The 17,844-nt window shown below is 41.0% G+C and overlaps 1 protein-coding gene across 13 annotated transcripts in view; it reads right to left on the minus strand.

Annotated features, from left to right (window-relative positions):
- DLEC1 (DLEC1 cilia and flagella associated protein) overlaps positions 1–17,844 on the minus strand; it is a 76,141-nt gene that overhangs the window by 55,265 nt on the left and 3,032 nt on the right. For 10 of the 13 annotated variants that reach the window (XM_077865781.1, XM_077865782.1, XM_077865784.1 and 7 more), the window contains exons 3-6: positions 4,654–4,764; positions 3,110–3,300; positions 2,680–2,897; positions 1,845–1,923 (exon numbers count right to left, since the gene is read on the minus strand). The exons of the other annotated variants lie outside the window; for them this stretch is intronic. In XM_077865781.1, coding sequence (XP_077721907.1) covers positions 1,845–1,923; positions 2,680–2,897; positions 3,110–3,300; positions 4,654–4,764 — 599 coding nt within the window. The remainder of the gene's footprint in view (positions 1–1,844; positions 1,924–2,679; positions 2,898–3,109; positions 3,301–4,653; positions 4,765–17,844) is intronic. 13 annotated transcript variants of the gene reach the window in all.

The raw sequence follows: 17,844 nt of genomic DNA on the forward strand, positions 1-17,844 counted from the left end.
TAACAGATGGACTCAGAGGGTAGTACACTAAGTGAAATAAGTCAGGCAGAGAAAGACAAATACCATATGATTTCACTTAAATGTAGAACCTAAAAAAACAATGAACAAACAAAAAAGTAGAATCAGACCTATAAATGCAGAGATGAACTAATTGATGGTTGCTAGAGGGGAGACGGGTGGGAGAGGGGCAAAATGAGTGAAGGGGAGTGGGAGATACAGCCTTCCAGTTTGGAATGTGTTAGTTATGGAGATGAAAGGCACAGCACGGGGAATGGAGTTAATGGTATTATAATTGTGTTGTACGCTGACAGATGGGAGCTACACTTGTGGTAAGCAGAGCATAAGGCACAGAATCATTGAATTACTATGTCATTCATAGTAATGAAACTAATGTGACGGTGTGTATCAGCTCTACTTCCATAAAAGAAAAAAAATGAAAAGGTAAACTCTGAGAATAGATATTGTTCAAAAAAGAACTCAAATCTATTATAGGAGTAAAAAGTCTATCCATAAGCAAGGAAAAGACAGACAACCCAAGAGAAAAAAATGGGTATTAATCAACAGTTCACAAAAGAGGTTATCCAAATGGCCAATAGACACATGAAAATGTGCGCAATGAGTTATCTCTGATACCTTTCAGAATGGTTAAAGTTAAAAAGACTGAGTCCTGGTGAAGATATGGGACAACCAGAAGTCTCAACCACTGTGTACAGCAACAGAAATAGTCACTTTAGGTGAAAAAAATCTAGCAGGGGGTAGAGGAGGGATCACTACCAATTAAGGAGGAATAAGATATTTTAACCAAATGCAATGTTTGAATTCTGATTCAAATACACCAAATGTACACTGACTTTTTTTTTTTAAAGATTTTATTCATTTATTCACGAGAGACACAGAGAGAGAGAGGCACAGACACAGGCAGAGGGAGAAGCAGGCTCAATGCAGGGAGCCTGACATGGGATTTGATACCAAGTCTCCAGGATCACACCCTGGGCTGAAGGTGGCGCTAAACCACTGAGCCACCCAGGCTGCCCCTGATTTTTTTTTTAAACAAATCCATCAGACATGGATCAATATTAGTTTTTTTTAAGCATTTTTTTTTTTATTTTTAAGATTTTTTAAAAATTTATTTATTCGTAAGAGACACAGAGAGACACAGAAACATAGACAGAGGGAGAAGTAGGTTCCCTGTGGGGAGCCCAATGCAGGACTCATCCCAGGACCCCAGGATCACGCCCTGAGCTGAAGGCAGATGCTCAATCACTGAGCCACTCAGGCATCCCGATATTAGTTAGTATTCATTAATGTTAATTAATGTTAATACTCCTGGGTATGATAATGGTTATCTTGTAAAAGTCCTTGCCTGTAGACATACATACTGAATTTTTAATTAAAGAATGGTCTGATGTCTAGGCTTTTTTTAAAAAATATTTTTATTTATTTATTCATTCATGAGAGATACAGAGAGGCAGAGACACAGGCAGAGGAAGAAGCAGGCTCCCTGTGGGAACCCCATGTGGGACTCGATCCTGGACCCTGGGATGACACCCTGAGCCAAAGGCAGATGCTCAACCACTGAGCCACCCAGGCATCCCTAGGCTTTTCCTTAAAACACTCCAGTGTATGCACGTGTACATAGACACACACACAAAGAAGCAGTGGGAGTAATATGTGAAACCAGATTTGCAGAAAAAAAGATAATTATTGAAGGTGGGTGATGGGCACACAAGGATTTATTGTAGTCTCTTACTCTAATTTTGTATATGGTTTTAAAATTCCATGCATCCTTAAAACATAAGGAAGCTGATGAAGGGGGGGTGCTAGAGAGAAATAAGATTTTTTACCTCATAAACTGGCCCAATTTCATAATCCGTGAAAAATCCGATTGATGGTTTAGCCAGAAACACGGGAGTATCCACACAACTGTGGAAGGGCAAATGAGGGGAGAAAGGCTGTCAGTTTCATTTGCGTGATTTGTGCAAAACAAAGACACCCAAACTGTCAAAGCTATTCACAATATGTCATGTATTGGGTTTTGTTCCTGTTTTTAAAGCAGGTTACAAAATAATTTTCCTGTAGGACAGAATCTTTGTGAAGATATGTGCAGCTGCGTGTTTCATTTTCAATATGCACACAGGAAGCTTCCACTCTGGAAGCTTCCACACAAATATCCTAATTGGGTTTTCAATATAGGTGCTGTGTTTCTTTGCAAATATCTGTCTAATTTTTCTTGATAAAAAGACATTCTTTAATACGTGTGAATAGTTTTAAGTCCCCTGAAACTATGAACCCATGAAGCCATTCATTCCCTTCATAAGGACAGTTAATGAAATAAGCCAAAGGGGTGCTCTGAGAGAAAAATCACAATTTTAACTTATTATTTGTAATTAATCAAATTTTAAGTGTTTTTATTTTTAGGTTCGTATTCCAAGACGTATGAGGGCAATGGAAAAGCACATGGTTACAGACCAAGACCAGTCAGATGTAAGCAGAGGGGCTCTGGCAGGTCAGAGGAACACAAACCCAGGCCTCTGGGGAGCCCTGAAGCCCTGCTCTGTTCTGATACTGATATCCTGCCCCCCACCCTCCCCCAAAAGTCTAGGATCCTCTATAACCCAGAGCAGACCTAGGACCTTCTGGGTTTACTTCCACAGGTCTGACTTTCTGGAAAAGACCCACCTCTCCTCCAGATCTCCACTCGGGAAGTCTCCTGTCAGCATTGGCTTCTTTGGGGGAAAGAGAAGAGACTTGCCTCCTTGGGGAGTGTTAGGAGGGAAAAACCGAGGGTTTTTTAGGAAGCGGTTCCGACTCTCCATCCTGACAAGCAGAAGTCGCTCCAGTTCTCTTTGGGGCACGTGTAAGTGGCTCATCCACTTTGCATTCTTGGATGGACCTGCCTTTTTTTAAAAATACACAAGAAACTGAGTCCACGAACAGGCTGGGGGACCACGTGTGCCGACCGCATGACCCACCCATCATCAATGCAAACTCTCCTCCCTATTCGCCTGTGGATCCAGGACATCCTGTGTCACACTGGCTCGCCTTCCCCTCATCATGTCCCTGTGCCCTCTGGCCACACACACCCCTGCACACAGGTCTTCGCACCAACCTTGACAGTCTTGCATTTGCCCTTTAGGGACAAGTCCCCTGTCTGGCTGTCCACGGTGTAGTCTAACTCGTCTTTAACCTTAGTGAGCATCTCCTCACAGGAAGCCTCGAGCTTCTTGGTCAGGTGCTTCTTCGGGACGGAATGCTTCTCACAACTGAATGTGAGTTTGGAATATCCAGGGATGGAGACACCTGTGGCACCAAGGAATCAAACTGCGCTCCCACTGACGATGGGGACGTTTCTAAGGCGACTACATAAACCCACCAAAGCCACAGTTAGCTTGATACTTTTTCCTCAACTTTCCCATTTACTATACTAGATACAATTGCCTGTTGAGTATATAAATTACTCCTGGAACGTATTCTGTGTACTCGAGACTTAGGACTAGAATGTAGAAGTGTTTGATTGATTGTCAAGCATGGTCAAAGAACGTGAGGAGTCTTTCAATCTCTCTCTCTCGTATGTATGCATAGCCCATACGTGAACTTGCTGTTCACCTGAGGAATCACCTGAGGAATCAAAGTTTGTACCAGCTTTTTACCCATGTAAGATCATCCCCAAAAGGTGAAAGAACACTTGTTAGCAAGAGCACAATAAAACTGGTACCAGTATAATACCTGGTAAACCTTTGATACATGTTAACTCTAACCTTACTTATCTGCGTAAGACAGTGAATTTCCGACTCACTTAACAACATTAAGTCGCTTAGTTCATATGACACTTACTTCTGCTCCCTCTCTCTGGCCTGCCTTCTCTATAAGGCTCAGGCTCTCAATGGAACTCTGTTCTCATTAGCACCCTCAATTCTCTGGATCTCAGTCTTCCCACCCCAAAGCTCAGCTCCAAAGCCTCAGAGATCACCAGAGTCCCACTGACTAGGGTGGCCAGAGAGCTCATCTTTGAAATCTAGCATCACTGGGCCATCCTGATATGTGGTCATCAGGACCCACGGAGCAACTTCTTCCTATCTGTACACTGACTCTCCCAAAAGTCCACGTCCTTGTTTAAACCCACAATCCAGCTCCCACCCTACTCACTCTCAGAAGATCTTGCCTCCCACATCACAGGAAATTGGCCCGACATCACACACACATACACATCCTTCTCTGCCTCCCTACCAAGTCTGTCCACCATATTCAAAGAATATAAAGGTGCTCTTTTCCTATGTGGGGTATAGAAAAATCACATGGTCCATGGTCTCACTCCAGCAGGAACTTCTAATCACTTATCTGTCTTCTGTCCCTCCCTCTCTTGGTTCATTCAACTACTTTTTAAAACATTTTCGTATCTTTTGGTGTTGAGCAGCTGACAAGGGTGCAAATTCCACATTGAGGAGTTGAGAATTTTGTCTTGCAGGTGTTAGGGAGCCAGAGAGGAAGTGGCATGCTTAGAGCTGACCCTCCCAATAGTCACTATCGAAATTAAACAAAAGGCAGGAAAAGAATCAATGAAGAAATGGCAGGAAAGATGGCCAGTGCGGTTGTGCTACTAAAGAACTTCCCTCGAATGAGAGCAGAGCCCCTAGCAGAGTAAAGAAGCCTTACCTTTAGGTGCAGAGCAAAATGGCACCGTGTCACTGTAGTAATCGTCTGGAGAGATCAAATGATGTTTCTGTAGCAACTCACTGTCCACACACCATCTGAAGATAGACTTCACTACATAGAAGGGAAAAAGGACAAAGGTGTTTTGGAATACCTGGCTGGCTCAGTGGTTGAGCATCTGCCTTTGGCTCAGGTCATGATCCCAAGGTCCTGGGATCAAGTCCCACATTGGGCTCCCTGTGGGGAGCCAGCTTCTCCCTCTGCCTATGTCTCTGCCTCTTTCTCTGTGTCTCTCATTAATAAATACATAAAATCTTAAAAAAAAACCCACAAAAACAAAAGCAAAGGTGTTTTAAGCCAGATTAATGTTACAGGACCTGCACCCCAAACTTTTTCATTCTCCAAATCTAAATCATCTCACAGAATTCTTTCTGAGAACCGTGTGGTAATTTTGAGATTTCAGAAATTAATCAGCAAATGTTTACCAGGCACTTAAGAGAGGCCAACCATTACGCGAGGCTGTGCTGTGGTATTGTTTGAGCTAAAATATTGTGTGATTCAAGGAGAGGTCTATTGATAAAATATAATTAAGGAAAGTATGGTAGATTAAATAAATCCTTCACCCTTCTCCGTATCCATACCCTTTGCCATATGACTTTGCAGTTCCTACTATTAGAGACAGAGTGCACTTCTTCACCTTTGACTTTGGCCATGTGATGTGCTTTGACCAATGAGATGTTGGCAGGGATTTGCACAGCTGAGCCTGTCTCTTGTGCCTTTGCCATCATCACAAGAAGAGCTCCCTTGTCCCTGAGAAGAGCTCCTGCCTCTTCAGCCTGGACTCCAGTAAGAATCCATGTGAAGCAGACTTGAGCCCAACTTGTACCAAGGAGCCAAGTTCAGCTTAAAGCTGGCTTAGCAAGCCAAGCCCGGCTAGATCAGCCAACCCGCAGCAGACCCACTGATGCATGAGAGTGAAAATCTCACTGAATAGAGTAAGAAGTCAGTCATTAATATCCACAGCTGATGAGTTAATAAAAAGTAGCAGAGACATATTATTCAGGGTATCCAGAAGAATCAAAGAGCTAAAAATGGCCACCTTTGGCAGGTGGACTAAGCTTGGAAGAGGTGACATGGAACATTTTTTTCCCCAATAGACTTCATTTTTTTAGAGTAGTTTCAGGTTCATAGCAAAATTGAGTGGAACAGAGACGTCCCACATACCTCCTGCCCTCACACATGTATGGCCTCTCCCACCATCCACATGCCCAACCAGAGTGGAACAGATGGAGCCCACACTGACACATCATTATCATACAAAGTCTATAATTTACATTACAGTTCACTCTTGGTGTTGTAGATCTATGAGTTTGGACAAATTCATAGTGATATGCATGGGTGGAGGCTTTTTATATTTCATTAGAAGCTTTTCAAACTATTTGATTTTCTAAAAAACATATATATTAATACATTGATAAACATTAAGGAATAAATAAGATGAATGGAAAGCGCAGAAGTTTTCGAACTTTGCTGGTTTGCCCTCTTAACCAAAATGGTGCCGGTAAGTGGCCTTGCCCTTTGGAGGTTCCCTATAACCAAGAGTGTAGATGAGGAAGGTGAAGAATATATGTTTCTCCCATAATATATATTAATTTAGGAATTTCAGGGTTTGGCTTAGTTACTGTTATAGTCAGGGTTCAGTGATGAAAACAAATCACTCTCTCTGTATCATATATAAAGGGGTTGAATGCAGAGGATTATGGAATGAGAGACTGAAGGTCAGGGAAACTATCGGTACCAACTTCAGCCAGCAGCACTGAGGCGGGGGCTTTTCAAGAAGTTATCTGGAGGGGAGCCTGGGTGGCTCGGTTGGCTAAGTGTCTGCCTTCGGCTCAGGTCATGATCCCAGAGTCTCGAGATTGAGTCCCACACTGAGCTCCCTGCTCAGCAAGGAGTCTTCTCCCTCTGCCCCTCACCCCACTCATGCTCTCTGTCTCTCAAATAAATAAATAAAATCTTAAACACACACACACACACACACAAAGTGTTAAAAAAAAGAAAAAGTTATCTGGAAGCTGCTGTGAAACTCAAAGCTGCTTAGTCATCTGCCCACTAATGCTTCTGAATAGTGACTTCCCCTTCCAAAGCTCACCAAGAGCTTTTCATGAGTGACCTAACATGGACCTATTGGGAAAAGTTGCATTCTGGGAAATGCCTGGCTTCTCCTTTGCAATACAGAGACCTTAACAGAGGGTGGCAAGAATACCAAGTTCTGTTCCAGCCCAGTTGCCAAGGACTTTGGTGATGTCCTATTTGAAATATTAAAAGATAAAACTTCCACACAAAGGGCAGGGGCCATGTAGGAAGATGTATCCACTCTCTTCTGATACCATTTTCTCCACTATCCTCCCCCAGGCTCTGGGGAGTTAGGTGTCATGGCTGCAGAAGCAGGGGAAGTTTGTGTATCAGCTCTTTGGAAAGTCTCTCTCCATGTCTGGTCTGTGCTATGTACCAGGTGAGCCTTGGAACACCTTGCATGGGCCTGTGACCATCCTTCTCCACCCAGGAAGAGTAGGCTTCCTGCACTGACCCTATGTTCCTGTGCGTGGCTTTGTTCCATTCCCCAAGAGATAATGTGGACAATTTATCAGCAACAGAAGGGAATTAAAGCACAAGATGTTCTCATCTTTCCCCCTCTGTCTGGAGAATTTACATGTTTTCCACCTTGTGACATGTGTCACAAATAAGAAAAGTTTCAGAGAAATATAATCACCATCAATCATCTAAGGTAAAAAAAACTTTCTTGGGTCATTTTGCCCCCTCCCCCCCACCCCAACCAGAAGCAGGAACCAGAGGGATATCCGTGGAACTGGATCAAGATCTCTACTTCTGCTACTTTTGAAATAAAAGAGAAAAACATCACCAGCAGAAGACTGATAAACCAGGACAGATAATGTCTGGTTGTAACAATATTATCTTGGGTAAAAAAATATAATGAAGGTCATTGAAAAAACTCTCCTGACTGAGGTTTGATTCTCAGTTCTCAGTCTTTTACTTTACTTTCATTTAAAAACAACCAAACAATGATTTCATCCCCCTTGATCTCTGGCCGAAAGAATCCTACCCACAACAAGAACAGTATTGGACTCCCGGGACTGAGGGGATAGCAGGTAACCTCCTGGGAATCTGTTTCAACAATCTCTGCCAAATCCACAATGGAGGGAGGAGTCCTGGCAGTTACAGGACTCTGCTGTGGAGGCTGGGGAAGAGAAGATATGGAATACACACGGAATGTTCACTATCTGTCGGGCTGAGCCTCAGAGGTGGCAAGCCTGACCAAGTTTTGGTCCTCACACCCAGGGCCACACCCAGAGCCACATCGTTGACACCTGCATGACACTGTGCCTATTCTGGTCAACAATCCTTCTTCCTGCTCCTGATAGAGGAAAGACAGGCTCTGACAGCAGACTCACTCAAGTTCAAATCTGGAGTCCTTCTGAGTTGTGTGAATTTAGGGAAGTTATTTGATCCTTTCTCTCAGTTTAGTCCCCACAGGTATAAAATGGAGAGAAAACCTACCTCCCAGGGTCATTGGAAGGGCTCAATGGGATAGCCTATGCAAACCATCTTATACAACACCTGGTCCCTAGTAGGACCTCATTAGTATAACGCCTTCCTAAGCCACTAACACTTCCACTTCTCCCTTCCTCAGGGCCATAGATATGCTGGGTCTCTCAACCCTAAAAGCACAGTCCCTTCTGCCTTTTGTACTGGAAAATGATGACTTTCAGGGATGCAAGAGGTTAGACCAAAGTCTCTGGGGACAAATAAAAGGAACCAGGCCTTCTTGGAGAAATGGCTGATTCCAGGTCTGGTACAATAAGAAAAACACGGAATATTGGACCATTCCAGAAAATAAGGAAGTTATCAAAGACAATTGCTATTGTTTCAAAAGAGTTAGGAGGGAACTTGAAAAGGCTCCAACTGGCCAAAGATGGGAAAATTTGAGCATTAAAAAGATAATAAATATAACTGTAGTTATGAAATCCATGAGTTCATAATGATACTAAAAATCAACCAACAGGGTACCTGAGTGGCTCCGTCGGTTAAGCATCTGCCTTCAGCTCAGGTCATGATCCCAGGGTCCTGGGATCGAGCCCCATATAGGGCTCCATGCTCAGCAGGGAACCTGCTTCTCCCTCTCCCTCTGCTGCTCCTCCTGCCTGTGCTCTCTCTCTCTCTGACACAATAAATAAATAAAATCTAAAAATAAAAATAAAAAAATCAACCAACAAATCTCTTTAGTCACAACTGGAAGATCCTAGGGGAACCAACTTGTTATTTTAAAAACTGGCAAATAAGGGGAAAGAATTCATCTAGCCCATTCATACCTTGGAATAATCATAGTAGTAGCTGAAAAGTTTCTCTTTATGGAAGTATCCCAGTACCATTAACATTTTGTTGTAATTTACAACCCTTAATGAAATAATAGATCTGGGCAAAGGTTGCCAGCATCACAGAGGGAGAGACATCAGACATCATGTACCTCCTGAAGACAGCACTCAGCACAACCTATGAAATAGTCTTACCCCTTTCCCCACCAAAGAACAACCTGAACCTCATGAAGTCTCTAGAACTAATTACTGAATTGCAGGAAATGCAGGAACCAGGAGAACAGGTTAAATGACATGACAATGCTGAAATCAGCAAAATCCAGACTACAGATAACTCTACTGGAAAAACAACCCAATTTCTTTAACAAATAAATTGATCAAAGAAAGTGTTGTCATGGAGGTGGCTGACTGAGAAAAGGCTGTGAATGCTGGTGGTGATGGAACTTGAGGAGGAAGGAGAATCGGTGAAATCTGAGGATATTTCTCCATGAATACTAATCAGTTGTAATTTAATTTGGAGAATTTAATGTAGAAAACCCCCAGCAGATGCCAATTTGACCAGGTGATCCAGGTTAATATCAGCTGTGACTGCAGCAGTGAGAAGAGGGCCCCTCAACTTCTGTGGTATTGCTGCCCAGAATGAGTCTGAGTCCTGTCACAAGGAAACACAAGAGCCATCCTATGGAATGAAAGGCCATCCAGAAACCATCAAGGGAGGATTCTGTGATGACATGGAGTAAGAAGCACCAGAAATCCTCTCCCCACAACTGCACTGGCAGAAGTACTCTAAGTAACTATTTTGGAACCCTAGAGCCTAGGGAAGGCTGGTAACTTCTGGGGAAGACTTAGAGGTAAACTGCAATTAACTGCAACTCTTAGCAGAGTAGCAGCTACCCGGCCACCATGCCACTCCTATGGCAAGCATCTGTGTATACGTTCCTAGTGCAACCTGCACCCAGTTTGTGGAAGCCTGGGTGAGCAAAAAGGACTCCATTGTCCAAATGCCAGGGATCCACACTCTGATTACATATTACTTCTTCTGATCACAGAGGTGTAGACAAAGAAGCCAGGAGCCATTGCTGTGGTCCCGCCTCCACTGCTGCAAGCCCCTCTCCCTGCAGCAGAAGTGACTTCTAGGCAATTTAAAGGGCTGATGCCTTTTTCCTGTCATTCACCTCCCTTTTCTCCCTTTCAGAAGCCAAATATTAAAGGTCAGGACATTCAAAAGCAACTGCAGCTGTGGGGAAAGTCAGAACATGACTGCACGTGCCCAGGGAAAGGCTCAGAAATGACCTGAGAAGACCTTAAGTTTACAGCTCATGCTGACTCTCAGCACAGACAGCCTACAATTAAAACAAAAACAATAACGAGCACTGAGGCGGGGGGCACTTGACAGGATGAGCACTGGGTGTTATACTATATGTTGGCAAATCGAACTCCAATAAAAAAATACAAAAAAAAATAATAAAAAATAAAAATAAAATAAAACAAAAAAAAATAAACAAAAAATGGCAAGAAGGGGAGAATCTGATTTCTTGAGTTCACACATTATTAGATTCAAATACCCGGTTTTCAATTAAAAAAAATCACAAGAGGGGTGCCTGGGTGACTCAGTCGATAGCATGTGACTCTTGATCTCAGGGTGCAATTGGGTATAGAGTCTACTTTAAAAAAATCATAAGACATGCAAAGAAAAAAGAAAGTGCAGTCCTCTCAAATGAAATCAACCAACCAAAACTGTCCCTGAGAAAGACCTCATTACAGATACACTCGTTGAAGACCATGAAACAGCAGTCTTAAAAATGCTCACAGAACCAAAGGAAGATGTGGCCAAAGTCAAGAAACCATAGATGAACAAAATGTAAACAAAATATTCACTATCAGAGAGGGTTCAAGGTCAGATGTGAGCAGGTAGAAAAATCAAAATAGGACAATGGAAGTGATCGAGTCTGAGAAACAGCAACGAGAAAGATGGGAGAAAAGTGAACAGAGCTAGATGATCCATGGGATCCCATTAAACAGACCAACACACACACGTGGGAGTCCCAGAGGAGGACACAGAAAGGGACACAGAGAACACTGTGAAATAATGGCTAAAGACTTTCCAAGCTGGATAAAATACATGAGTATGACTATCCAAGCAGCTCAATGAACTGTAAGAGGAACTCAGAGACTCACGCAGAAACACATTATGATCAAACTTCTAACAGACACAATGAGGGAATCTTGACCACAGCAAGAAATAAGTCACTTATCAGTACAAGGGACCCTCAACAAGGATGCCAACAGATTTCTAAGAACTTTGGAGGTCAGAAAGCAGTGGGCCAATGTATTCAAAATGCTAGAAGAAGAAAACTGTCAATCAAGAATCCTATATCCAGTAAAACTGTCCTTTAAAAGTAAGGAGGAAATTAAGACACTCCCAGTTAAGCAAAGCTGAGGGTGTCTGTTACCACTAGACCTGCCTGCAAGAAATGCTGAAGGGAATACTGCAAAGTGAAATGAAAGGAAGCTAGACAATAACCTGAAGCTGTATGGAGAAATGAAGATCTCAAAAAAGGTAAATCCATGGGATATCATGAAAGTTTTCTACATGATTTAAGAGACCATCACTTAAAGAAAAAAAAAAAAAACAGTACTAGCCTAAATGCTAGTATTATAGTAACTTCATTTTATAACTCCAAGTCTTGTTTTCTACATAATTTAAAGAAACAAAGGCATTTAAAAGAATTGTTAGTTTATATAGGAACACAACATATAAAGATGTAATTCTGTCACAGCTAATTCTGTGACATCGACAACCTAACATAACAGGGTGGGGATGGAGATGTAAAGAAGCAGAGTTTTTGTATGTTAAGCTGGTATAAATTCAAATTAGAGTGTTATAACTTTAGGTTGCTAAATGTAATCCCTATCACAAACTATGGCTGGTTTCTTTGTAACCACATAGAATATACACAAAGAAATTAAAAAGGAACTTAAACATTTCACACACACACACACACACACACACACACAAACTCACTCAATACAAAAGAAGACAGCAATGCAGGAAATAAGAGATAAAAGATCTATAAGGCATATAGAAAAAACTGACAGAAGTCCCTCCTTATCAAAGTAATTACTTTAAAGTGTAAATAGATTAAACTTCTCAATCAAATGACAGATTGGAAGAATGGCTAAAAAGATACAATCCAACTATATGCTGTCTATAATTGACTCACTTTAGATCCAAGACACAAATAGAGTGTAAGTGAAATGATAAAAAAAGATATTCCATGCAAATAGTAACCAAAAAGTAACTGATAGTATTCCATGCAAAAACACCAAAAGGAGTAGCTATTCTTTTTTTTTTAATTTATTTTTTTATTGGTGTTCAATTTACTAACATACAGAATAACCCCCAGTGCCTGTCACCCATTCACTCCCACCCCCCGCCCTCCTCCCCTTCTACCACCCCTAGTTCGTTTCCCAGAGTTAGCAGTCTTTACGTTCTGTCTCCCTTTCTGATACTTCCCACACATTTCTTCTCCCTTCCCTTATATTCCCTTTCACTATTATTTATAATCCCCAAATGAATGAGAACATATAATGTTTGTCCTTCTCTGACTGACTTACTTCAGGAGTAGCTATTCTAATATCAAACAAAATAGGCTTTAAAATCAAAAGGTTCCAAGATACAAAGAAGGATATTATATATTAATAAGAGGTTCAATACAAGGAGATGTAATCATTATAAACATTTAGACACTTAGTGACAGGTCATCAAAATAATGAAGCAAAAATAGACAGAACTGAGGGGAGAAATAGACAGTTCTACAATACCAGTTGGAGACTTCAGTATCCCTTTTACAATAATGAATAGAAAAACCAGACAGAAGATAAGTAAGGAAACAGAGGACTTGAAAAACACAATAGACCAAATGCATCTAACAGACACAGACATAACATCCTAAACAAAAGCAGCTTAACTTTCTTCTCCAGTGCACATGGGACATTTCCCAGATCATATGTAAGGCCACAAATTGAGTCTCAGTAGATTTTAAAGGACAGATATCATACAAAGTATCTTCTCTGACAACAATGTCAGAATTCAGTAACAAGAGGAAACTGGAAAATTCACTAAATAGTGGAAATTAAACAATACACTTTTAAACAACCAATGGATCAAAGAAGAAATCACTATGGAATTAACAAATACTTAGAGAAAGTAAGTATTTCTTTGAGAAATGAGAAAACTTATAGCTATGAATACATTGGAAAACAAGAAAGATCTCAAATCAATAATCTAACTTTAGAACTTAAGGAACTAGAAGAACTCAACCCAAAGCTATGAAAGAAACAACAAAGATTAGAAAATAGAGAACAGAAAAAAAAAAACAGAGAAAAAATCAATGAACCTAAATGTTAGTTCAGAAAAATCAACAAAATTGATCAACTAAGAGAAAGAGAAGACCCAGATAAATTAAAATCAAACATGAAAGTGGTGATGTTACTACCAATTTCACAGAAATAAAAAGGATTCTAAGAGAGTATTAGGAACAATTCTACATCAACAAATTGGAAAACAGATAAAATGGAGAAATGCTAGAAATATGAAACCTACAAAGACAAAAATCCCAGAGAAATAGAATATCTGAATTGACCTATAACTAGTAAGGAGATTGAATCAGTAATCAAGTCTCCCCCACCCCCCAAAACAATGTCCTGGACCTGATGGTTTTACTGGTGAATTCTACCAAACACTTAAAGAATTAATACCAATTCTTCTTAAGTTTAAAAAAATGGAGTAGGAGGGAACACTTACTACCTCATTCTATAAGGCCAGCATTACCCTGCTACCAAAGCCAGACAAAGACACTACCAAAAAACTACAGACCAATATCTCTTATGAACCTCAGTGCAAAAATTCTCAGCAAAATACTACCAAATTGAATCTAGTAGCAGCTTATTGAATGGATTAGACACCATGACCAAGTGAGAGCTACTCTTGGAATACAAGGGTAGTTCAACATATGAAAACTGATCAAAAAAAAAAAAAAAGAAAGAAAACTGATCAGTGTGATACATCACATTAATGGAATAAAGGAGAAAATCATATGATCATCTGAACTGATGCAGAAATAACATTAAACAAAATTCAACACCCTTTCATGATAAAAAACACTAAAAAAGCTAGGACTCAGAGGAAACTACTTCAACATAATAAAAGCCACAGATGGAGAACCAATAGCAGGGATCCCTGGGTGGCGCAGAGGTTTAGCGCCTGCCTTTGGCCCAGGGCGTGATCCTGGAGACCCGGGATCGAATTCCACGTTGGGCTCCCAGTGCATGGAGCCTGCTTCTCCCTCTGCCTATGTCTCTGCCCCTCTCTCTCTCTCTCTGTGTGACTATCATAAATAAAAATTAAAAAAAAAAAAGAGAGAACCAATAGCAAACATCATTCTCAATGGTAAAAGACTAAAAACTTTTCCCCTAAGATCCAGGAATGAGGCAAGATGTCTGCTTCCACCATTTCTAGTCAGCACAATGTTGGAGGTTTGAACTAATGCAATTAGTCAAGAAAGAAAAAGGAATCCAAATTGGAAAGGAAGAAGTAAAATTATGTGTTTGCAGATGATATGATCTTATATGCAGAAAACTCTAAAGGTCCCACAAAAAAAACCCTATTAGAATAAATGAGTCCACAAAATAGCAGGACACTAAGTCAACATGCAAAACTCAGTTGCATTTCTATTCATTAACAATAAACAATCTGGAAAGGAAATTATGGAAACAATTCCATTTAAAATAGCATCAAAAAGAATAAAATACTTAAAAGTTAACTAAAAAGGTGAAAGACTTTTATAATGAAAAGTACAGGGATCCCTGGGTGGCGCAGCGGTTTGGCGCCTGCCTTTGGCCCAGGGCGCGATCCTGGAGACCCGGGATCGAATCCCACTTCAGGCTCCCGGTGCATGGAGCCTGCTTCTCCCTCGGCCTGTGTCTCTGCCTCTCTCTCTCTCTCTGTGACTATCATAAATAAAAAAAAAAAAAAAAAAGAAAAGTACAAAACACTGCTGAAAGAAATTAAAGATGATAAAAATAAATGGAAACACATTCTATGCTCATGGATTAGAAGGCTTTTTTTTTTTTTTTTTCAGATTTTATTTAGGGGCACCTGGGTGGCTCAGTGGTTAAGCATCTGCCTTTGATCCCAGGGTCCTGGGATCCAGCCCGGGAGTCAGGCTCCCTGCTTAGTGGGGTGCCTGCTTCTCTCTCTCTCTCCCATTCCCCCTGCTTGTACACACACTCTCTCTATCAAATAAATAAATCTTTAAGAGATTTTAAGATCTTTAAAATCTAGGGGGCAGGCAGGGGGAGGAGCAGAGGAGAACCAGACTCCCCACTGAGCAGGAAGCCTGAGGTGAGGCTGGATTCCAGGACCCTGAGATCATGACCTGAGCTGAAGGCAGATGCTTAGCCGACTGAGCCACCCAGACACCACTAGTCAGATGATTTTTGACAAGGATGCCAAGAGCATTCAATGAGGAAAGAACAGTCTTTTCATCAAATGATGCTAGAGGAAATGGATATCCTCAAGCAAAAGAAAGAAGTTGGACCTTTATCTAACACCATATAAAATGTCATATCAAAATGAGTCAAAGACCTTTGCCTTTCTCTTTCTCTGATTTACTGCACTTAGCATTATACCCTCTAGGTCTATCCAGGTTGCTGCAAATGGCAAGATCCATGCTTTTTATGGCTGAGTGATATTCCACTGTATTTAGGTACCTCTTTATCCATCCATCTATTGATGGACATTTGGGCCCTTTCATATCTTGGCTGTTGTAAATAATGCTACAATAAGCATTTGATTTCACTCATGTGGAATTTCAGAAACAAAATAAATGAACAAAGAAAAAAAGACAAATAAAAAGTGAGACTCTTAAATACAGAGAACAAACTGGTGGTTGCCAAATGGGAGGTGGGTGGAGGGATGAGTGAAATGAAGGGGATTAAGAGTACACTTAACTGTGAGTCACTGCATCACCTAGTCTGACTTCATGCCAAAGGGAGTTAAAGTAATTTCACCACTTCTAGCTCATGGACTTAATGAGGCACCTATAGTGTTACTCAATAGGAAACTATTTGCATCTTGAGATAAGTATTTCATTGTGTGCAATTGTCTTAAGTGCTGCAGCATGTCTTAGCCTCCCTGACCTGTGGTGTACGAAAAGCCAGAAGCAAACCTTCCCCCTTCACTGGAACACCAGAGATGCTTCCAAATATTTCTGCATGTCCACTAGGTGGATAGCGCTGCCCCAAGGTGAGAACTACTGAAGATACTCTAAGGTTAAGTATATCCTTCCCTACCAAAAAACTCAAACCTATATCTCTCCTTATTTGGATAATGTATCAGCCACCCCAAGAGTATAAATTCCATTTTGACTAAAAGGCCTCCACTTCTTACTAGCTGAGTGACCTTGAACAAGGCAGCAAAACTTATGGAGCCTTGGTTCCATCTGTATAATAGAGCAGTAAGCTCTAGTGCAGAGGCAAGTGTTCTCTCCTGACTTTCCTCTGGCTCTACTCCCTTTCCTCATGGCTTGGAGAACACAGGGAGATCACTGCCTAATTTACCTGCCACAAGGTTAAGGAGCCAGGATGTGTAAAGAAATGAAGTCAGTAGGGAGAGGTTGAGTCCAGCTTTAGCATAATTATCTTTGATGACGCAAATGGAGAGGTAGCTGCTAGTCTGCCAGCAGGACATGTAGGTGGCTTTCCAGTTTTGTAATTGAGAGTGTTCTTCACCCTGGCGCTTAACACCATTTGCTTTTACTCAACACAAAATATGGGTCTTGGCTGTTCTGGAACATCTTGTACATTAAGATCCTTTAAGAATTTGTAGAAGCTAGTTCCATTAAGCACAAAAATATATTTACTGCAAACAGAACACACTCAATTTCTTTAAAAAAAAAAAGAGGGGTACACTTATGGTGATGAGCACTAAAATTGTTGAATCATTACATTATACACCTGAAGATAATATAACGCTGAGGGTTAATTATACTTCAATTCAAAGACCTAAAACAATAAAACTCTTAGAAGAAAATATAGGGCCAAAGCTTCACGGCATTGGATTTGACAATGATTTCTTGGATATGATACCAAGGCACAGGCAAAAATTCCAAAAATGATTTAAAAATGGGTTTGAAAGGACATGTCTCCAAAGAATATATACAAATGGCCATAAGTATGTGAAAAGATGCTCAACATCACTAATTATCAGGGAAATGCAAATCAAAACTACAGTAAAATACCATCTCACACTCACTAGAATAGCCACTATCAAAAACACAGAAAATAACAAGTGTTGGCAAGGATATGGAGAAATGGAAATCCTGGTGCAATGTTGGTGGGCATGTGAAAATGTTACAGCCGCTGTGGCAAGCAGTATAGTGGTTCCTCAAAAAATTAAAAATAGAACTACTATATAACCCAGCAATTCCCCTTTTGGGTATACATCCAAAAGAATTGAAAGCAGGGTCTCAAAGAGATAACTGTACACTCTTGGTCAGAGCAGCATTATTCATGATAGCCAAACTGTGAAAGCAACCCAAGCGGCCACCAATGGATGAATGGATAAGCAAAATGTGGTAAATACAACAGAATACTACTTAGTCGTAAAAAGGAAGGAAATTCTGACACATGCTACAACATGGGTGAACCTTGAGGACATCATGTTAAGTGAAATAAGCCACGGGCAGCCCTGGGTGGCTCAGCGATTTAGCACCGCCTCCAGCCCGGGGTGTGATCC

Source organism: Canis aureus, chromosome 22 (genome assembly GCF_053574225.1).
Source record: "Canis aureus isolate CA01 chromosome 22, VMU_Caureus_v.1.0, whole genome shotgun sequence".
Taxonomy (NCBI): domain Eukaryota; kingdom Metazoa; phylum Chordata; class Mammalia; order Carnivora; family Canidae; genus Canis; species Canis aureus.